This window comes from Marmota flaviventris, chromosome 12 (assembly GCF_047511675.1).
Source record: "Marmota flaviventris isolate mMarFla1 chromosome 12, mMarFla1.hap1, whole genome shotgun sequence".
NCBI classification, from domain to species: Eukaryota; Metazoa; Chordata; class Mammalia; order Rodentia; family Sciuridae; genus Marmota; species Marmota flaviventris.
In genome coordinates, this window is record NC_092509.1 from 80,991,089 (window position 1) to 81,013,021 (window position 21,933).

Below are 21,933 nucleotides of genomic sequence, written 5' to 3' on the forward strand. Positions count from 1 at the left end.
ATTTTACTGGTATCAACAAATTACTTGACTAAAAGGATGGATTAGGTAAAAACTGAGGTAGCAAACTTCTACTAATCAGTTTCCTGGATGTCTCTATGGGCTTGTATAACCCTAAGAAGCAAGAGAAGGGACAGATGGTTGTGTCCCTTAGAAACAACATATATGTGAGAATGACAGATCTAAACCTTTTACTCCCACTCGTTAACCAAAAGGACACCATATACTATGCTCACCTCACAGACTTTCCTAAGAGTCAAACCAGAAAATGGCCTGAAAACACCCAGCATCAGGGCAGGCTCTTCATGACACCCTCTAAAATTTACCTCTCACCAGACATGGTGGCACACACCTATAATCCCAGTGAGGTTGAGGCAGGAGGATCTCAAGTTTAAGGCCAGTCTGGGCAACTTAGCAAGATCCCCTGCAACTTATTTGGAGAACCTGTCTCTAAATAAAAAATGAATATGTCTGGGGATGTAACTCAGTGGTAGATTGGCCTTGTGTTCAATCCCCAGTGCCCCCCACCAAGTTACTTCTCTTTTTACCATCTGTCCTTTAACATATCAAGGAAAATGCTGATTATTTTCCTACTCTTCTTCATATTCAGACACCTAATAATGGCTCATCTAGTGAAACTTGGAATTCTCAGCCATGGCAGGTTATTCTGATGCTGTCCCTATAATTCTAGTAGATAACAAATAGATTAATAGGAACAGGAAGCTTATTGGTTGCATGAACAAGCAAACCCAGTGTGAATCTCTGATCCTCTGCAGAACCATTCTCATCAAATATCCCAGAGATTGTGTTCACCTAGATATAACCCATGCTCTGCTGTACTGCAACTAAGCTTTAGGAAGTTAGGCAGTATAGACATATTCTCCCATTTGGAAATATATACTTGATGAATAAAGCAATTCAGTTCTTTTTAAAAACAGGCAAGAGCTGGGCATGGTGGCCACATCTATACTCCCAGGGACAACTTGGGAGGCCAGAGCAGGAAGATCACAAATTTGAGGCCAGCCTCAACAATTTAGTGAGGTCCTGCCTCAAAATAAAAAATAATAATAAGAGCTGGGATACAGCTCATTGGTCTGTTACCCCTGGGCTCAATCCCCAGTACCAAAAATAAATAACACTGGACAAAAACTATTTAGACAAAAACAGATGAGGCCGGGCACAGTAGCACATGCCTGTTATCCCAGTGGTTTGGGAGGCTATAACAGGAGGATGGTGAGTTCAAACCAGCCTCAGCAACAGCAAGGTGATAAGCAACTCAGTGAAACCCTGTCTCTAAATAAAATACAGAATAGGACTGGAGATGTGGCTCAGTGCTCTAGTGAACCTGAGTTCAATCCCTGTACCCAAAAAGAAAAAAAAAAAAACAGATGAGGATTAATGGGCTAGGGTGGAGAGAGAAATTTACCACAAAGGGGCTCAGGAGAATTTTATGGGGTAACAGAATAGCTCTGCATTTGTACACTAAGAAGAAGAGTTCATTTAGAGAAGGTAAATTATCCTTTAATAACAAAAGATGGATGCTTCTTAGTACTGGTGTATTTTCAAGACATCCCTGTGAAGAACACAGAAGGTAAAGAACACACATCGTCCTGGTCAGGTAGGCGTGTTTGGGAGGCTGTAACAGGAGGATTACAGCTTCAGGAAGTTAGGCAGTTTAGACAGATTCTCCCATTTGCAAATATACACTTGATGAATAAAGCAATTCAGTTCTTTTTAAAAACAGGCAAGAGCTGGGCATGGTGGCCACACCTATACTCCCAGCAGCTAACTGACCATAGCACAAACAGGTATTGACTGAGAAGAGCTGATTCGACCAGGAAACAGCTCAGATAACAGGTTCCTCAGTCCATAACAGACAAGAGCGCAGTAGCAAACAAGGCTAGAGTAATATCACTTCTCAACACCATCAGCAAGAATACAGGCTTCTGTTTTAGATCTTTCTGCAGGGAAAAAAAAAAAAAAAATTACAGAAGCAGCTGTTTAATACTCAAAGAGAGAAGAAAGACCATCAAGTCAAACCTGCTGATTCTAAGGTTCTTTCCAAATTCACAAAGACAGAAGAAAATGTCCACGTCCACCTCTAGTGGAAGAAAAACCATTTTCCTCTTTTCCTTGTAACCCTAGGACGCACAGATGTGTTTAATTCTAGTATCTCTTTAATGAGTAGAAGAACTGGCAATAAATGGTTTACAGATTGTATCCTTCTCCAACAGGATGCTGGGGATGTAGTTCAATGTTAGAGGGCTTGTCTAGCATAGAAGAGGCCCTGGGTTCAATCCCCAACAGCACAAAAACAAAACAGAACAGAGTAGTGAAACCATAAGTTAAGTAAGGTAGCTGGTGATCATTTTGGAAACCATATGGGTAAGCAGGAATGCTGAGGTTGAATTAGACTAATGGTTCCTGACCTCAATTTGCAGGCAAAGGTAAAGCAGAGCCACGTGGCAGATAGTGTCGGAAGACATTGTGAGGGCTGGTGCAGCCTCTCCTTTCCCTCTTCCATAGAAACAAAAGGAAGAAAGGTTAGAGCTGGATATGGTGGTCAACATCTCAGCCTCTCTAGAGGCTGAGGCAGGATGATCACCAATTCAAGGCCAAGCTTAGCAATGTAGTGAGACCCTGTTTCAAAATTTAAAAAATAAATAAATAATGTAGCTCAGTGGTATAGAACCTGCCTAGCATGTGAGAGGCACAGAGTTCAATCCCTAGGACCAATTTTTAAAAAGAAATAAAATAGCTTAAAATGGAAGCAGATTTAATCAAGTCTCAGATCATAGACCTGTATATTGGGAATAGTGAATTGTAGCTTGGGGAAAGGGATCTAGAATATTAAAATAAATAAAGCATGGTGGCACACACCTGCAGTCCCAGCCTCTCAGGAGGCTGAGGCAGGAAGGTTGGGGTCAGCCTTGGCAATTTAGGGAGACCCTCGACAACTTAGTGAAACCGTATCTCAAAATAAAAAATAAAAAGGGCTGGGGATGTGACTCAATGGTTAAGCATCCCTGGGTTCAATTCCTGGTACCTAAATAAATAAAACTCTGCCTAGAAAGCTTGTATAATGAACCAGAGAGAAAGGAAGGTTTGCCCTTCCCCTTACTGCCTTGCTTTAGAGAAAACCACACTTAAAAATGGGCTCTGGCATGGCTGAATTCCTTTAACACAAATTCCCTGAGTCTCTGAAACCTATTTTCCACAAAAATGCTAGTTATGAGTTTCAGTCAGGATTAGTTTGAGGTTTTTTTTTTTTTCTTTATTTTATTCCTACATGTATCAGAATCATTCATGGAGGGGAAGTTCTTATATATCCATTCCCACAATTCCCCAAAGACATCTGGTCTCATTAGAAGATCAAATAGATCCTCCAGATTCATTAGTTGCTTAACAAAGTGGGAATTATTTCCTCACTGCTCCGTGTTTATATGAGATACGCCAGTCACAGGTGAGGGCAAAATAACGAGGGATAGTGTTTTTCCCACACAGGGACAGCTCGTTCAGCAGAGTGGAAATGTTTGGAATTTGCTATTCTTTTCTAAAAACACGAAGGAAAAGTCAAGAATATATAGGCTATTTTGAGACAGATTTAAAGTTCAGAAGGTGCATTTAATACATTGTTTCAGAAAACTTGACGTTCATGGCTCACCTATCACCTGCTTACAATCCTGTTCTCTTTCTACCCCTTTTCCTTCACAGGCACACTAAGGAACCCACATCGAACGTGTCTTGCCCCAGGTAGAACACAGGACGGAACAGCATTTGGCACTTCTAGCTGTGGAGCCCAGCCCATATTGCTGTGGCTGCACCAGATTCTTCCCCGGAGCAGACTCTAAGCAGAGGATGAGGCGCTGGAGGATGCCTGGCAAAGCCCTCAAGGTCCAGAAGTGTTAGCTGGTGGCCCCATTGTGCTGAATGATACCCTGGTGGCCTGAAAGAATTATGAGGCTTTCGAAAGTGACTCATTCACTCCCAGGGGGCTGGCTGGGCTCAGGGAAAGTCTGTCCCCCTGATTATTAGTGAGTAGTAATTAGGTGGTAGGCATGGACTTTGGATAACCTAGATTTGCTTTAGTTTGCCTGGTGGAGGCCTGCAGAGTGGGAGTCGAAAGGTTCCACTGAGTGCATGTGAGCACCAGGAGGGGCCCAGGATGCTCCTTTGAATCTGAAACTTCCAGTCCCAGATCTGCCCCTTGGTAGCTGGGGAATCTTGGGCAAGTTACGCTTTCTTCCTGTCATAGTTTCTTTATGTGCAAAAAGAAGAGATTAGGGTCACAGGATTTTCACCATTTTTTCTAGCTCTGAAAAACCCATGATCTACAAATCAGAGACATGGCGTCTGATAGAAGAAAAAGTTGGCTACGATCTACATACTGTGGGGTCGGGCTCCAAATTCCTCAATAGGACACCCATAGCACAAGAGTTAATAACTAGAATCAACAAATGGGACTTACTCAAACTAAAAAGTTTTTTCTCAGCAAAAGAAACAATAAGAGAGGTAAATAGGGAGCCTACATCCTGGGAACAAATCTTTACTCCTCACACTTCAGATAGAGCCCTAATATCCAGAGTATACAAAGAACTCAAAAAATTAGACAATAAGATAACAAATAACCCAATCAACAAATGGGCCAAGGACCTGAACAGACACTTCTCAGGAGGACATACAATCAATCAACAAGTACATGAAAAAATGCTCACCATCTCTAGCAGTCAGAGAAATGCAAATCAAAACCACCCTAAGATACCATCTCACTCCAGTAAGATTGGCAGCCATTATGAAGTCAAACAACAACAAGTGCTGGCGAGGATGTGGGGAAAAGGGTACACTTGTACATTGCTGGTGGGACTGCAAGTTGGTGCAGCCAATTTGGAAAGCAGTATGGAGATTTCTTGGAAAGCTGGGAATGGAACCACCATTTGACCCAGTCTATTCCCTAAAGACCTAAAAAGAGCATGCTACAGGGACACTGCTACATCAATATTCATAGCAGCACAATTCACAATAGCAAGACTGTGGAACCAACCTAGATGCCCTTCAATAGACGAATGGATAAAAAAAAATGTGGCATTTATACACAATGGAGTATTACTCTGCATTAAAAAATGACAAAATCATAGAATTTGCAGGGAAATGGATGGCATTAGAGCAGATTATGCTAAGTGAAGCTAGCCAATCCCTAAAAAACAAATGTCAAATGTCTTCTTTGATATAAGGAGAGTAACTAAGAACAGAGTAGGGACGAAGAGCATGAGAAGAAGATTAACATTAAACAGGGATGAGAGGTGGGAGGGAAAGGGAGAGAGAAGGGAAATTGCATGGAAATGGAAGGAGACCCTCAGGGTTATACAAAATTACATACAAGAGGTAGTGAGGGGAAAGGGAAAAATAATACAAGGGGGAGAAATGAATGACAGTAGAGGGGGTAGAGAGAGAAGAGGGGAGGGGAGGGGAGGGGAGGGGGATAGTAGAGGATAGGAAAGGCAGAATACAACAGACACTAGTATGGCAATATGTAAATCAATGGATGTGTAACTGATGTGATTCTGCAATCTGTATACGGGGTAAAAATGGGAGTTCATAACCCACTTGAATCAAAGTGTGAAATATGATATATCAAGAACTATGTAATGTTTTGAACAACCAACAATAAAAAACAAACAAACAAAAAAAAAACCCATGATCTACAGATCAGACACTGAGACTCTTCCAATGCACATGTTGCTATTTTGGGAATGACAAGTTTCCGAGTATTTCTTTCACCTTTCTCATGCCATTATTTTGGATGGATGGAGACCAGAATTGTATCTTACAGGTGGTGCCAGGCTTGGTGGCGCACATCTGTAATCCAAGCAACTCAGGAGGCTGAGGTGGGAGGATGGCAAGTTTGAGGCCCACCTGGGTAAATTGGCAAAACCTTGTCTCAAAATAAAAATAAAAGGGCTGGGGACGTGGCTCAGAGGTAGAGTGCCCTGGGTTCAAACTTCAGTACCGAAATATAGGAGAGAAATAAAAACCAAAGTGCTCCCTAATGTATGTCCTCCAGCTCTCTCCACTTCCATCTTCCTGCTCAGAAATTCCAGTTTCCATGAGCACACTGTTTTTATATTATTATCGTTATTTATTTATTTATTTGTGTGGTGTTTATTAGAGATGGAACCCAGGTCCTTGCATATGCTAGGCAAGTGCTCTGCCACTGAGCTATACCCCCAGCCTCATTATTCCTTAGTTACACTGCTGCTTCATGTTGCTTCCCAAGTTGAGAATTTGGGGGCTCTCATTTCCTGTTTCTCATTTCAGTATTTTAAGTGGGAACCAGAGTACCCTTTTGCACCTGGTAGGTAGATGTGCAGAAAAACAAAAAAGACCCACCAATTTCTTCTGGCCCTTCTGTTCCCTTAACTAGTAAAGAAATGAATGGTGTACTCTCTCCTTTCTACAAGGTAGGGGGAAGTGTACATCCCATGAAAGTCAGCAATAGGGCATTTGCAAAACTGCCTTATTATCCTGTTATTTCCCAGGAGCAAATACATGACTTTCCATCCTGAGGTTGTAGAGGTATAGGCAATCTGCCCTGGAAGTATGTCACTCGATGTGCCACTTGCTGTGAAGTCAACAAGAAAAAGGAAAATGTATAAAGGAGAGCCCTCATCTTTCTGAAAAATATTTTTAAACCACAATTTTGCAAAGTACTAGAGTGGGGACTTGGACTGCAGGCTTCCGGAATGTCTTACAGGCCATGCCAGGAGGAAAATGAATCGTGCTAAAAGTGGTGGCAGGTAGGCTCCATCCAGCAGGTGGCCCACAGCAGAGCCATATTTCTTGAATTGCAGGTCATGCCTCATTAGTGGGCTGTGACATGAATTTAGTAGGTCATGACCAGAAAAGTCCTTTTTTTTAAGTGAAATAAATTATGCGAAAGCAGAATAAACTAGAAAATATTGGAGTACATGTAGATCACGTATTATCTAACAAAATTGTCATTTAGGGGTGTGTCTAAGGTGTAAGTGTGTGTAAGAGAGTTTAGTACACCATGTTCGAGTGTAAAGTATATTTCCCACTGCAGGACACAGAAAATGTGGAAGTGACAACATTGGAGATGACTTGTGATGCTGGCATCACAAGACTGACAAAGTAAATTTACAAATGAAAAGAAATTCTTCCTATGGGAATATTCATCTCACAACTCTGCTAAATTACTCTGGATTCTACTTTTTGTTCTTGACAAAATAGTTAAACGGAAATATTCCTGTTCAATATAAGCCAAGGCAATGGTAAAGTGGGTTCGAGATGGTGTCTCTATCCTGTTGACAGTTCCACCCCGCGTAAATGCCTCCTGATATTTGTAGGGTTTTTTTTTCCTTTGCTTTTTTCCCCTGCTCAGACAGTATTCTCTCCCTTTCACTCTTCCAACAACAAAAGGCAGTTACAGCAAAGCCACACCAAGAGCCAGCTTCACACTTAGGAGAGGATGGTTCATTTCCTCCTCATGGTTTCCAATACTCAGCCAGATCAGAGAAACTTTGCTAGTAACAAACTATAGAAATGATCCCTGAAAATTATAGTCTTCTTTTTCAACACATGTTCCCATGAAACACTGATAACTGCATCGAACACCTGTATAAGGACAGGCAATAAGCCATACATGATGTAATCCCAAGCACTTAGGAGGCTGAGGCAAGAGGATCACAAGTTTGAGGCCAGCCTCAGCAAGTTAGTGAGGCCCTAAGCAACTTGGTCAGACCCTATCTCAAAATAAAAATAAAAAGTCGTGTATTGCGTGTATGTACGTATATGTAACGACAAATGCCAATAGCATGTACAACTATGAAGCGCCAATATAAACATGGTGGGGGGGATAAAAAATAAAAAGGTTTGGGGATGTAACTCAGTGATAAAGCACCCTGAGGTTCAATCCCCAGTACCGGAAAAACAAAACAAACAAACAAACAAAAAACAACTGACAATCAGCTGCAGGGTGTAGCTCAGTGGTAGAGTGCTTGCCTAGGACACATCAAGCCCTGGGTTCAATCCCCAGCACCATTTTAAAAATAAAGGAAAAATGACTGACAGTTCTTTAAGAGCCTCTGCTCCCATAGGCATTTATGTTTTAGCCAATATTTAATCTCATGCCATATAAAAGAATTTCATAGAATTCAGCTGCAGAAGGAGGAAAATTAGAGAAAAGGAATATATTCTCAGCTTTCTTGAAGTCCTATCTGTGGCTAGCTATGTTCACTATGTAAATCTCTTTTTTCACATGCAAATAATTTTTATTTATTTTCTCATTGATTTGTGAAATGTTATCTTTACTGTCTTTGTTTTAAAAACAAAATAACTATGGAAATATTGCAACTCTAAGAGGAAATATTTTATTCTATCAAACTTTGTATTAATCTTATACTCCTTTAAACATTTTCCTTTTCCTTGTTGACTTAATCTTATACCCAACTTAGTGCTTATCAAATTTTAGTCCTTAATTTATATATATATATATATATACATATATATATATTTTTTTTTTAATTTTTATTTATTTATTTTGTGGTTGTAGATGGACAGAATGCCTTTATTTTATTTTTATGTAATGATAAGGATCGAATCCAGTACCTCATACTAGGCAAGCACTCTGCCACTGGGCTACACAGTCCCGGCCCTCCGTAATTTATATTGATTAATGACTGTTAATTATGATACAATTATATGATGCTGTAATACTTGGCAATATTATTTCCCACTGTCATACTAAGACACTACACTGCTTGTTTTCTTGCCTGAATAAGCCCGTATTACACAAAGAACTCGACTTTTCATGCAACAATTAACTTTTAAAATGTACCACTTTACTGAGTAGGTAGTATATGCCAAACTCCCAGGATTAGGGTACTTTACCTATAAATTCTCATTTTTTTCCTTGCAAACCCTCCTCCAAGTAACATCTATTATTTTCTACTATTCCATAGACGCCATGTTCACAACTTTACAGATGAGAACACTAAGGCTCAGAGATGGACGATGCCCATGAAGACATGGTTATTAATTCAGATCAAGTCCATCTGATTGCAAAGGCTGTGCTTTCATGGTTTTTATGTCACCTAATCTTTCAGATGTATTTGGAATTATTTTCATCACCTCACCTGCTCTTCTAAGGACGTGGTGGTGAATGTCTGAACACCAGGAAAGCTGTTTTTATTGTTGTTGTTGTTGTTTTTTTAATGAAGACCGCTCTGCTGATGTAGAACAGCTGAAAACACTACATACTCAGAAATATCTGGCCCGATGGTGAGAACTCGATGCTTTCTGCTTGCCCTCAGTAGCCTGGTATCTCAGCTGTCTTTCAGTCTAGCAATTAAGGATGTGAAAATATCCAGCATCTTTTAACAGCATGCTAGAGATATTTTATTAGATCCATTCAGATAACTTTTTTGTTTCCATGTGCAAACGACGGTACTTTAAGACTTCTATGAAAAACATTATTTTCCATTTGCAAATAATTTCCACATCCCCTAGTCCTTCTGTCTGCACAGACCATTTCTAACAGTAACTCTTCAAATAAAAAAATCATCTTTTTCTCTCTACTCTCAGAGATTTTTAAATTTCCAATGCCTCAGTTAATCAGAAGCCACAGGTATTTAGCAGCCACATCTCTCACGACAGCAAAAGGAAGACGTTGATTTCATAATAGAATATACTGAAAAATCAAATCCAGGGTTCTCTTTAAAATCAGAAATGAAACCCCTAGCCACCAGATTCAGACTCCAAACTTCTAAGTGACTTTACCACATTAATTCGGTCTTTAGTTTCAGGAAATAAAATAATCATGTAGTTAAACATAGATCCTTATGCAAACAAGTACTATGTTTACAATGTACCAATCCATTAAAATCAGCAGCAGACATACATTCTGAGAACTAAAACCTGGGACACATAGGCTAGCAATCATCATTAGCTCATTCCCCATCCAATGGCAGTAAACATCCTATTGGAATCTGCTCCGAAAACAAAGGCTTTACTAACCTAATGTCAAGGTAAACAGGTAGTAAATACCTACTTGGTAGTATAACCAGTGGTATCACATTTGCATTCTTTAGGTTCTAAACACAACTAAATGTTGGCATTTTTTCCTTTGAAAGCTACTTTCAAGATAACACCATTATAATATAGTTCATAATGGGGTAACTTAAAAAAAAAAACAGTATACTAGGCACCACTTGACATTGACATCTTTAGCCAACATTAAAATTTTTTAGCCACAAACTATCTGAGATAGAGGGAATAAACATATTATGGTATACAGAAAAAAATTAAGTTTCCTATATTTTATATTAAAAGTCATTCACCCCAATTAAGAGCTACACAGAATAATTACAATTGTGTACCACTGTGCCCAGCTTATTGTCAGTCTTTATACCATTGTTCAATGCAATAAATAGTCCTAAAGTTAAGCTACAATAAATAGTCCTAAAACACAGTTATAAAATATAACTACTTCAAATCACCCAAAGAAGAAAAGGAAAAAGTACTTTCAGCCCCAAGAATATATTCACTGGGAATAGAGTTAGGTCTCCCTTGGAAGGGATATTGAGTTGTGAGAGCAGAAGGCATACCTTAAGTTCTCTGAAGAAGATACTACTCCTGGCCCACTCAACAATGGAGAAGAGGGTTTGATCCGCCATTTTGCACATCAGCCCAAATGTGCTCAGCTTTTCATGCTTGCTTCGGTTAGCCTGCTCTTGCTGCAAATAGGTCATGATTTTGGCTTGAACTTGAGGCTCATCAGGCTCACACTTCAAAAGTTCCAGTATCAGGTGTGGAATGCTTGCCGGGGAGCTTGTCTGGTAACTATCCATATAGGAATAGCCCATTATTGACTCAGGTGAGCTGGTGTAGGGATCTGGGTACTCAGACTTGATGGCCCGGCTAGGAAAGTGGCCATATGCTTGGTAACCTTGCAGGCTGCCATGAGGTGGCATTGTCATGCTAATGGGGGATGTTACAAAGGGACTTCTGTCATAGTCTGTAGGAGGCAAGGCAGCATGGTTCAGAGGTAGGCCTTTGGAGGCAGAATGGATGTTCTGAATGGCAGAAGAGATGGTCAGGTCAGAGGGCATCGCTTGGATCACCTGAGACATGGCTTCCAGTTTAAGTCCATTGGCTCGGATGAGGGCTTTTTTCTGTTGCTTCAGGGCCCTATCTCTCTTGTACATTGGTCCAAACTTATTCCTTCCTCCACGCATTCGATCGGCCCTTACCGCTGTTGGGGGAGCAAAAAAAAAAGGGGGGGGGGGGAGCATGTATATAAGATGAAAATTATTAGCATTCTCCAGGATATCTACACTTAGAAATGTTGAACATGAACCATAAATGTTTTGTGTGGCTGTTTTCATTATAATAGCTCACAAGAATTCCAAGGAAAAACAAAAACAAAAACACCATGTCCTCTTTATTTATGAATTGCTTACTCTTTTTTAATATTTATTTTTTAATTATAGGTGGATACAATATCTTTATTTTCATGTGGTGCTAAGGATCGAACCCAGTGCCTCACACATGCTAGGCAAGTGTTCTACCTCTGAGCCACAACCCCAGCCCTCTAAGTGTCATTTATCATTGAAAAAAAACCTGATAAATGCATTGAATAATGGTATAAAGACTGACAATAAGCTGGGCACAGTGATACAAAATTGTAATCCCGCTGATTTAGGAGGCTAAGGCAGGAGGATTACAAATTATTCGAAACCAGTCTCAGCAAACTCAGTGAGACCCGGTCTCTAAATAAAATACAAAAAGGGTTGGGGATGTGGCTCAGTGGTTAAGCACCCCGGGTTTCAATTCCAAGTAATAAAAAATAGAATAAAATAAGATTAAAAAGGGCTGGGGTTATAGCTCAGTGATAAAGCGCTCCAGGATTCAATGCTCAGTAAATTAAAAATCTTGGATACATAGACATAGTAACCCTTTTGAGAACTGAAGAAATTTTAATAATTGTTTTTTTGCTACACATAGGGATTATTTCATATTTCTAAGAGCATCAATCTTTCTACTGGAAGCATTAATTTCTATTATGCCAGTGATTCTCTATGGAAACCCAAATTCCTTTTTGTTTTGTTTTCTCAGAGAAAAATAAATCAAACACCCCATTTCTGGATTAAATTGTGAATATTTTGCCTTAGGATATCTTCCTCCTTCTCAGTCATTTTGGCTATTTTGTTGTAAAAGGATTGAGTACATGCTTTTCTTGGGAAATTTATTTTTACCTCAACTTGATAAGTGCACATCAGTAACCACCAGTTATTGCTTTTAATTTAAGCAGAGTTGGACATAATTAAAGCAAATTCCTTTCAAAAGTGGTCCAGAGGCTGTTCTGTCACAATGGTGTGTGGAGTCTGGGGCCATGCCTAATAAGTTAGTTAGCAGCTCTCTCCAAGCCCATAGTGGCCAATGGCAATTAGATAGAAACCAGAGACCTCTGACAGCTTGTGACACACTGAAATTGCTGGAGGTTAAGTTTTTGAGCTTTTTATCTTAGGATTAGTATCACATTAAAAATTTATTGTGAATTCTAGGTATCCAGAATACTGCAGAAGATCATAAAAGAGTTTTTCATCTGGATGATAATTTATTGAATATTCAATTGTTTCAGACCACTGTTAAGGGAAGTATGAGCATGTACCCCACATGACTTACTACAATTAAGAAAGCATAATTTTCAAGGTAAAGAAATACAACCTTCTTTCTTTTGTTGGAAAAAAAAATCATATGAAATCACAGCATCGACTTTTTAACATTTTTTTCTTCTCAGTCACACACCATGATAACCACTTTCCATAATATTCTGTTATTTGGTTAAATAATAAAGTGATTGGTGATAAGAAAATTAATGAGCATCAATTACTTCCTTTCTCCATTTCTTCTTTAAAGCAGTACTGACTTAACAGTTCTTATAACAACCAAAGTGACTAATTCTATTTGAAGGAATCTGTTAGCAATTTGGCACATTTCTTAGAATGATTGTTATTAGTTTTTTAGTACTTCTATCAAGTATGAGTTCCACGTAAGGAGAAAGCTCCAAATAAATATAGCTCATGCCTCATTAATCAAATAAAATGCACTCTTGTATCTAGCACCATTAGTGACATTGTTATTATTTTATTTGCAGTATATTTAATCTGTGGAAAGCCAGTGGGTCAAAGGCTGGAGAATAGCAGCACACCATAGCAGTCCATGAACTACAAATTATTTACAGCAGTCACATATTAACTTCACTGCCTGCCAATCTGAACATGGAACGGTTTTGCTCTTTCAACAAGGTTTAGTGTGGCTTTGGGGGAATGGTTGTCTTGTTCTTGTCAAACCATTGTAACTGATTTAATCACTCATTATTTTTCATGTTTTTGCTTCTCAATTATTTTATTTTGCAGATTCAGTCAATGTAAAAATGTGCATTTCTACACTATAAAAAATAAAACTCTAGCCGGACGCTGTGGCGCAGGCCTTCCAGCAGCTTGGAAGGCCAAGGCTGGCCTCAGCAACTTAGTGAGACCCTGTCTCAAAATAAAAAATAAAAAGGGCTGGGATGTGGCTCAGTGGTTAAGTGCCCCTGGGTTCAATCTGTGGTTTAAAAAAAAAAAAAAAAATGAAATTCTACCTGAGAAATTCCTTTTCACAATTCAAGGCTCAAGAATCATGAAACTAACAGGGACAATTGTGATAAGCACACCTATTAAAAAAAAAAAAAAAAAAAAAAAAGGATTGAAATCAAAACTTTTCCCAGGACATCCTGATTTGAAAACTTAAAGGATATTTTGGCAAATTAATTTTATTTGTTCTCAGATGGATCCCTTTAGTCTTGTTATCAATTAACCTGACTTTTGATCTGTTCCCCAAACTAAAAGGAAGGGACAACTTTGATATTTAAATTCTTTTCCTTATAGATGTCACCATGTTTAAATGAGACACACTATTCTGCAGACAAAACATAAAAAGATCTTACTTTATGGCTGTAGTGTTAAAGGACTGGGAAAATACTGTTACCATAGCATAAGTACAATGCTGTTTTAAAGTCCATGTCCTTGGAGACTTTAAACAGGCAGTAGTCTTTAGAAGAATCTTACCTTCTAGCTTCATTCCAACACTTAGACATTTTTGAAATCGACAGTAAGGACAACGTTTTCTCTGTGTTTTGTCAATTTGGCAGTTCTGGTTTTCTATACATGTGTACCTTTTATTATTTTGGACTGTTCGCTTAAAAAATCCCTATAAGACAGAGAAAATAGTGAGACGTATTATAAATCTAATACCCGTCTCTTCCATTGTTTCATTTTAAGGAAATCACCATTAAATCTTTTCATTGTACCACTTGAGCCCTTATGTGGTTCTGTGGTTTATTTTACATTTCAGCAAGATCAACCCTCCAAAATAGTGCCAGGCCATAGTGATTTATCTGGCCTCAGAGTTATATTCCTGAAGAATTACATCAAATCTGGGGGAGATTTGGCTTCCACATCATTTCATCCCAACAGTCAGAAAAAAATACACTCTATATCAACCAGTGATTTTTTTTTTTTTAAAACCTGTTTTCCCTATTAACCCTGATACTCCAGACAGAGGTCCTCATGGAGATTTGCATTGTTTTTCAAGTAGTCTGATACAATTTCAGTGACAAACCATTGCAAAATGCCAGAGGAAAAACTGACTAGCAAAACACCTCAGATCTCTTACAAATGTCAACAGTGAATAGTTAAAAGCAAAAGGATTTAAAGAGATTTAAAATGGGAAAATGGTCATAATTTCCCTGGAATACATTCAAGCATGAGCGCTATTTAAGAAAAAGATGAAACTCATGGAAAGAAGCATGTCACAGCACTAAATTGGAGAAAGCAGCTCATGTTTTCCTTATATTTCACTCAAAAAATTAATCAAGAATAAAATTTGTAGCTTTACAATAGAACAACGGCTTTTATTAAAATAGAACTCTTGTTTTTCTTACTAGCTATAAAGAGAAACAAGCATACCTTGTTAGTGAATGAAGGAATTTTCCTGGCAATGGTTTAAGTAATTGTACTGTTTTCAAATCAAAAAAATGTCGAAAAAATAAGGAATACTGAATTTATTAGAATTGTATTAGAAAGTCTAACATAAATTCTTAATGTATTATTGACATGATTAGTAACAAGAGTAAGTTTTGCATATTCAAATTCCTTGCATTTAAATAGGTCACATGATACATTAATGAAATTATTAGAAACTAAAATCTGGTTTCTTGCTGTTTAAAGTATAAGTTTAAAAAACATATTAAAATAATTTTTTGAAATAAACCAGGATGAAATCATGCAGTGGGAATTTAGACTTTTATAGCTGTGGATAAAAAATGCTCAGACTTGTAGCACAGAATACTCTGAAGTTAAAATGTATTTGGGAAATACTTTGTCATGTTCCCTTTCAAGAACAGGGATGCTTTAAATATATATAAGTCAAGCAAAATCAATATTTAGGACTGTTAGAAATGGAAACCTTTCTACAGCTACATCACTTTATTCCAATAAAATATTTTAAGGCCATGAGACTGGCAAAGTTTTCTAAACAGCATAAATTTCTTTGCCTTTTTGAACTAAATCAGACACATATTTCTAAGAATCATCTCCGTAAGACTTAACTCTCTCATTTTTGAGTAAAAAAAAAGCAGTCTGAATTTAGCTTTAAAAAGTAATTCAATGGTTTATTTTGGTTTTGAACATTATATTTTTTTAAGATAGCAACTTATGAGCAAACCTTGCAACTCTCACAGGTGAGAAGCCCGTAATGGTACCCAGACACTTTATCTCCACACACAGGACAAAGCTCTTCGAGATCTTCATCATAGGAGTAATTCACCATTTTAAACTGAGACACTGAAACACAAGAAGAGAAATGTACACACATATCCAATTAATTTATTGCATAGGTTTTAATCCTGCAAGGAGAAGCACTTTTGGTGATTGGTGGGCAATCACCAGGTAAAATATAAAATAAAAATAATTTTTACCCAGGTAGTACTGAAAAAATAATTTTGCACACTTCAAGTAAAAAAATCTTTGAGCATCAATGAAGATGCAATTCATATTTTAAAGTTTAAAAGTAATTCCAACTTATTTTGTTAACATTCTAAAGTGACCATTGTTGAACAAGTCTCATAACTTCTGCTAAGCAACAGATCAGAATGGAAACATGAATCGCATAAAGTAACCACCTAGAACTTCTTTTAAATCTCGGCAAAGTTAAGTTCCAAAATGTCACCTGTACCCAAGAGAGAGAAACAAGCACACAACACACATTACTCCCCAACTCTTAAAGTAGTTTCCTGAAGGTCTACCTTGCTTGTAAGGATAGTAACACCAATTTACAAACGTTGTTTCACAGAGGAAACTGAAACCCTAGAAACCTTCTCGGGAGCAGCCCCACTTTTACAAACAGCCGGCGGCTCCCAATGTTCAGATCTGTTAGATAAATCGAAACATTCAGTTCTGTATTGACTTCAGTTCTGAATATTTCCATCTCCTTACGTTTGAAAATATCCTGTGAATATAAAAAGAAGGAAAAAGAAAAGAGAGGACACCAGATGGGAGAAAAATCAGAAGAAACACACAAAGGTTTGTTTCCTCGCAAAGTACCGGTGCCCTGTAATGAACTTCACGTTTCTGATCATCATCAAAATACAAACACCTCAAGATCTCCCTGTTAATCAGAAATCAGGCGTCGCGACAACTCAATGCCGGGATCGGCTGATCGCCTTGCTGGGGACGGCTAACCAGCCAAGGCATCTATGCACCAAAAAAAAATAAACTATACGCATAAAGGACAGTGGCTTGGAGACCCCAAGAAGTACCTGATCCTGTCCCTCCCTGAGACTCCGCATTTGCGCGGGTCAAGTCCCAGAGTGCTGGTGGGCGGGCACCTAGGGCGAGGGACAGGTCTGCACAGAACTGCCACCGCGCGCACTTTCCAGGGGCACCCTCTCTCTCACCCCTTGCTCAACCTTCTGCTACTCAATGGCGCACAAACATCAAGGCAAGTTTGTTTTAAGTTAATCAGTGGCATTGCGGGGGCGGAGTGGGGGGGGGGGTGCCCACCGCCAGGCAGAAGTTTCCTCTGATTTGTTTACAAAGCAGGAAAGAGAAATCGCGTCTGCTCCACAGCTAAAGTACCCAGCCATACAAATCACCATAGTGGCCTCCTGCGATGACTTATTCTTTTTAAAATTGTTATTTTTTTCTCTCCAGCTTTTCAGGGTCTCAAAGGGCGGTCGGGTTGGTGTTTGGGCTAGGGGTGGGGGTCACTTTGCAAGCTGAGGCCCGAACGCAGACCTATAGAGATGTGTCTCTTCCAAGACAGAATCCTGAGCCGGGGGCTCAGGCTCAAAATCAAAGTTTAGGATAGTTCGGAGGAAAAAGGCTCCCCCAAAGGCAGTATTCTGGGATCCATGACAGGGAAACAGGGATGCTGAGCGCAGTTCTCGGAGCAATGCTGGTCTGAATCCCAGCCCCTAGAAAGTTTGGTGACCTGAGGGTTTAAGTTCCTTTAAACCTAAACTTTTATGGTGCCCCAGAAAACTGGCGACTACAGTCTCAAAGCATGTTGTTGTAGGGAAGGGAAAACGAGTACTTTACCAAGTGTATTCTTTTCTAACTCCCTTCTTCCCCAACAAAGTACTCTCTTACTTCACACGTAAGGGGTTCAGAGAAGCAACCACTTTCTGAGAGACTCTGGGTTCACCGAGGGAATCCATCACCCCAAAGACTTGAGGTCTGGGGTTGGGATCCTCTGGGAAAATCCAGAGAGATTCGGGTGGGGAGACAGAAGTCATAGTGAGAGGCCGAGGCATCTTTCAGGTACCCTGGTACACAGCCCAAGCAGGCGTTGGGAAGACCGAATGCACCCGGGCCAAGAAATCCCCGCACTTTCCCGAGTCTCAGTCTGAAGAAAGGAGAGGGGACCCGCAGGGTCTTGGGAAGCTGTGGCCTCAGAGAGGCACGCGAAGTTCCCGCGAAGTTGGAAGAGCTGCGCAGAGAACCCGGTAGCGGACCCCCTCTCTGGACTCCAGCACAGGTCGGACTAGGATGTGACCCCGACTGGGACCGTAAGAAGCACGGGAATGAGATCAGAGACCCTCAGGCACCGCCCGACACACAGGCCGCGAGTCCCAGGGAAAGTCGTGCCCAGAAACTTCCCACGCTGCTTTTGAACCCAGGGCTGAGCAAGCGGCGGGCCGAATCTCCTGAGCCCTGGGCACAGGACAAGCTTATTCTGATTGAAAACAGTAAGTAGTGTCATGAAGATCCCTTTCGAACTTTTACAAAGAAAATGTAACCTTGGCATCTCTCTCCTCTCCCTTCCAAATAAGCTGTCGTCCCTCCCCACTCCTAGCTCCAGCGTCTCCCGGAGCTGCCTTCCCGGAGTCCCTCCGCGCCGGAACGGGAAGCAGCAACTTTCCTTTCGGACCCAAGAATCCCCGCTGGTCTCAGCCGGTGGCCGAAAGTGCAGACCCTCTGCCAGGCGGTCCGCCGAAGGAAACCGGTACAGCTTCCAGTGCTGCTTCCCCTAAGCCACACTTTGGTGGAATCTCAGGTGTCGGAAAGAAACGCCTCTTTGGGCCAACGGGGTTCCGGCTGCAGCCAAACCCAGTTAGTCTCCGGGGCTTCAGTCCCCGGAGACTTCCACAGCCCTCACTGAAGGCTTGGAGAGACCCCGGGTTCACCGAGGGAATAAATGACCCTACCAGCACGTTGCACGCCCTCCTGCCACCTCCTTTTCCCTTTGCAATGGGGCGACGTCAGGTTTCCCTGCCAGAGCGTCCGGGGCAAACTGCCTACCCCGCACGGCAGAGCAACCAGCCCTGAACTCTTCTCAACACCTCCCCGGCCCTTTCAAGTTCGCTCAAGGGGATGGCAGGAAGCGTTCCGGGATCACAGGCCGCCGGCCCACGTATCCTGCGCTCTGGAAGGGGCGAGGATGGAAGAACACCGGTGACTTTTCCTAGCATTGTTCCCTCCCCGGCCCAGCGCAAATGCTATAAACTTCTGAAGGGCTTACTTAATGCAAGCCAGATCTGAAGCTGCTATTTTGGAATGTGGAGAAAATGTAGCCATTGAGATTTTTTTTTTTCTGTTATTGTTGTTAGCAATCAAGAGCTCAAAAAACAAATGGGATTTCTATAATCTCAGCTCTTGAATGGATGAGAGGGCAATAAACAAACCATATCTCCCTACTCCCCTCAACTCGGTACTACCCTACCAGGGAAGGATGGTGTAACTTTGATTTTCTCAAGTTCTGCCAACAGTTTTGAAGTTGTCCAAACCCAAGCCGCCCCTGGGGTCAGCCTGGGCTTGGCAGGGGGTGCTCACAGACACCGCTTGCACAGCTTTTCCGCGATCGCCTTCTCTTTCTGCAGTCTTCTCCCTCCAGACGGATTATCAAAGTACACCGCAATACCGAGAATCTGCTCGAATGTCCAATAACACATTCCATTTCTCAAAACGATCTTAGTATTCTAAAGTACCTTCAGCCTCGAGCTGCCCGCCGCTCGAGTTACCGTAGAGCTCGAATCCTCTTAATCAGAAGCGACCAATTAGACATCGATTGGCAAAGCTCTGCCCGCATTGTTCAAGAGCCATAAACTTTTATGTCTGCACCTGAGGAGGGATCCTGATGCCCGCGCGCCGCCCCGCAGCCTGTGGCTACAGGCTTGGAGTCCCTAGCCCCGCTGCTCCAGGGCCGGCGCCGGGCGGGAGGCTGAAGCCCACAAAGCTAGCCTGAGGGTGGAGAAGCCACCGGAGCCCTCGAGCTACGCGGCGCCTCCTTACCTTGCATGTTTTCCGGCATCTGCCCCTGTTCCCCATGCGATCGAGCCAGTCCCAGGGCTTCCGTCTCCACTTTGGGCAGCATGACAAGGCGGCCGAGGGCGGGAATGGGGAGTCGGTATCGGTCCGGAAGCCCAGCACCTGGACACGGGCAGCACAGATTCAACTCCGGCGGAAAGAGGGAAGGGGCTACCAGGATGCCCGCTCACCCACCCGCTCGCCGGAGCGTGCCTCCGCCTCCTCCCGAGCTGCCCGGCAGGACCTCGGAGCCCTGTGCTATCTCTCAGCCCCGGAGCCGCCCCGGAGCTGCGAGGAGGTCAGGTTTACGCGACGAAGAGAAGACTGCGTCCGGGTGCCCTGGCTCCGCGCGGCCAGGGAGCAGCTGCCCGGGGCAAGGATCCGCGAAGCGCCGAGCTCCCAGAGGGCAGCTAGGCGGCCGCCGGGCTGCCACTGCCGCCGCCACGGAGCCGCTGCCTCTACTCCCGGACGGCTCGGGCGACTCCTTCCCCTCCCTCCGCCCGCCCTCTGGCTCAGGATCGGCAGGGGTCTCTCTCTCTCTTTCTCTCGCCTCACTTCTCTCCTGCCTCCTCTCGGCTCTCCTCGCCTCTCCGCCCCTTCCCCCTATCTCTTTCTGCCTCCCCCTCGCTCCCTATCACAAGTGCGGAGTTAAGTTCCAACCTCCCTCTCCTGCCTCGTGGACTTCTCTCGCGTATCGGAGAGCAGCCCCTTCCAGCCCCGAGGGTGACGGTGCTGGGAAGGAAAGGGGACAGGCGAGGAGACGGGAGGTAAGTAGGGCCCGGGTGGCGGGGGTGGGGGGTGGGAGATTGGATTGGGGTGAGGGGTGAAGACAGTGAATGGGGACGCGGGTTCCGGACTCAGGTCGGACACTAACCGCCAGCCAATGAGGATGCTCCAGTCCCTTCGCCTGCCCCAACCTCTTCACCCCGCCTTAACCCACTCCCACTCCACCCTGGCCCGGGGCGGGGGGATGTAAATGCTGCTGGGTCTCAGAGCTAGTGAGAAGCGACCTCTGTCTGAACGCCGGAGCGATGGATCAGAAACCCGGGAGGCGATTTCCAAGAGCTGAGGGAAAGCGAGGAGAGGGGATGGAGTGTGTGTGTGCGTGTGTGTGTGTGTGTGTGTGTGTGTGGTGGCGGGGGGCCGGTGTGGGTGGGTGTAGGTGCATGCCTTGGCTTGTAGGGCCGGTGAAGAGCAAAGAAGTTTAACAACCGTTTAAAATACCTAAAGAAGAAAAGGCAGGTTGAACTCACCAGACCTTCTCAAATGCAGAGTCGGTCTCCCAGCTTCATTTCCCCCACAGCACTCGGTCAGTGGAGAGGCCACACCATGGATCCCCCTAGCCCTGAAGAGCGCGAGGGCCGGGGCTTACTGAGGATTTACCCATGACCCTGGGGTTTCACTCAATTGCCGGGAATAAGAGGAAGGGGCAGCCACCCCTGTTTCCCCACTCTGCTCTCCAGTCTCTTCCCCACTTACAAAAGGTCCTCCACCCAGCCCAAGATTATCTTGGTGACAGACTTCCTAGCTTTAGTGCTTCCATATAGAATGCAAAGATCACTCCTGGCTCTCCCTTTTCATTCTAGCGTCTCTTTGCTGGGACTGATCCACATGAGGCCCAAAGGCTCAACATTTTTTTAAAAAAAGTTTTAAAGAACCATCTGTTATGCAAGCTCTTCGGCCACCAGCCCAGCCACATCTTCAAAGTTTTCAGATCTCATCCCAACAAGATGAAAAACATTCCTTCCAGCCTCCTGACTGAATTCGAAAAGCCTCATATTCAGAGTCTGCTGTGCAACTGGGTAATTATCAGAGTCCACCCACAAGGGGGTGAATTTGAATCTCAAAAGATCTGAATTTATTCTATTTAAATGGCACAAGGATCACACAAACTGCCCCGTTTAATATTGGATGAATTTAAAATTATTCCAATTATTAGTGCACAATTTATACCTTATATGAAGTGAGTTATTCATCCCCCATTCCTGGCAATTCAGATACTAATAACTTTCTGAACTGGTTTGCCACTTTGCTTTTCGATATATATTCAGAGTCTAAGTTATTTAAA

The 21,933-nt window shown here is 42.3% G+C and overlaps 1 protein-coding gene and 1 pseudogene across 2 annotated transcripts in view; both read right to left on the bottom strand.

The window, feature by feature from the left end:
- Positions 1 to 20,789, bottom strand: part of Nr5a2 (nuclear receptor subfamily 5 group A member 2) — a 120,909-nt gene extending 100,120 nt beyond the window's left edge. The window contains exons 1-5 of one of the 2 annotated variants that reach the window (XM_071619742.1): positions 20,740 to 20,789; positions 19,851 to 19,988; positions 15,784 to 15,902; positions 14,127 to 14,268; positions 10,620 to 11,266 (exon numbers count right to left, since the gene is read on the bottom strand). In XM_071619742.1, the coding sequence (XP_071475843.1) occupies positions 10,620 to 11,266; positions 14,127 to 14,268; positions 15,784 to 15,902; positions 19,851 to 19,932 (990 nt within the window). In that variant the 5' untranslated portion in view covers positions 19,933 to 19,988; positions 20,740 to 20,789. Of the gene's footprint in view, positions 1 to 10,619; positions 11,267 to 14,126; positions 14,269 to 15,783; positions 15,903 to 18,766; positions 18,820 to 19,850; positions 19,989 to 20,739 lie in introns of those variants that run through there. The other variant, XM_071619743.1, reaches the window with a different exon arrangement.
- On the bottom strand, positions 7,388 to 7,581 carry LOC114100871 (small nucleolar RNA U3; annotated as a pseudogene).
- Positions 20,790 to 21,933: the final 1,144 nt, after the last annotated feature.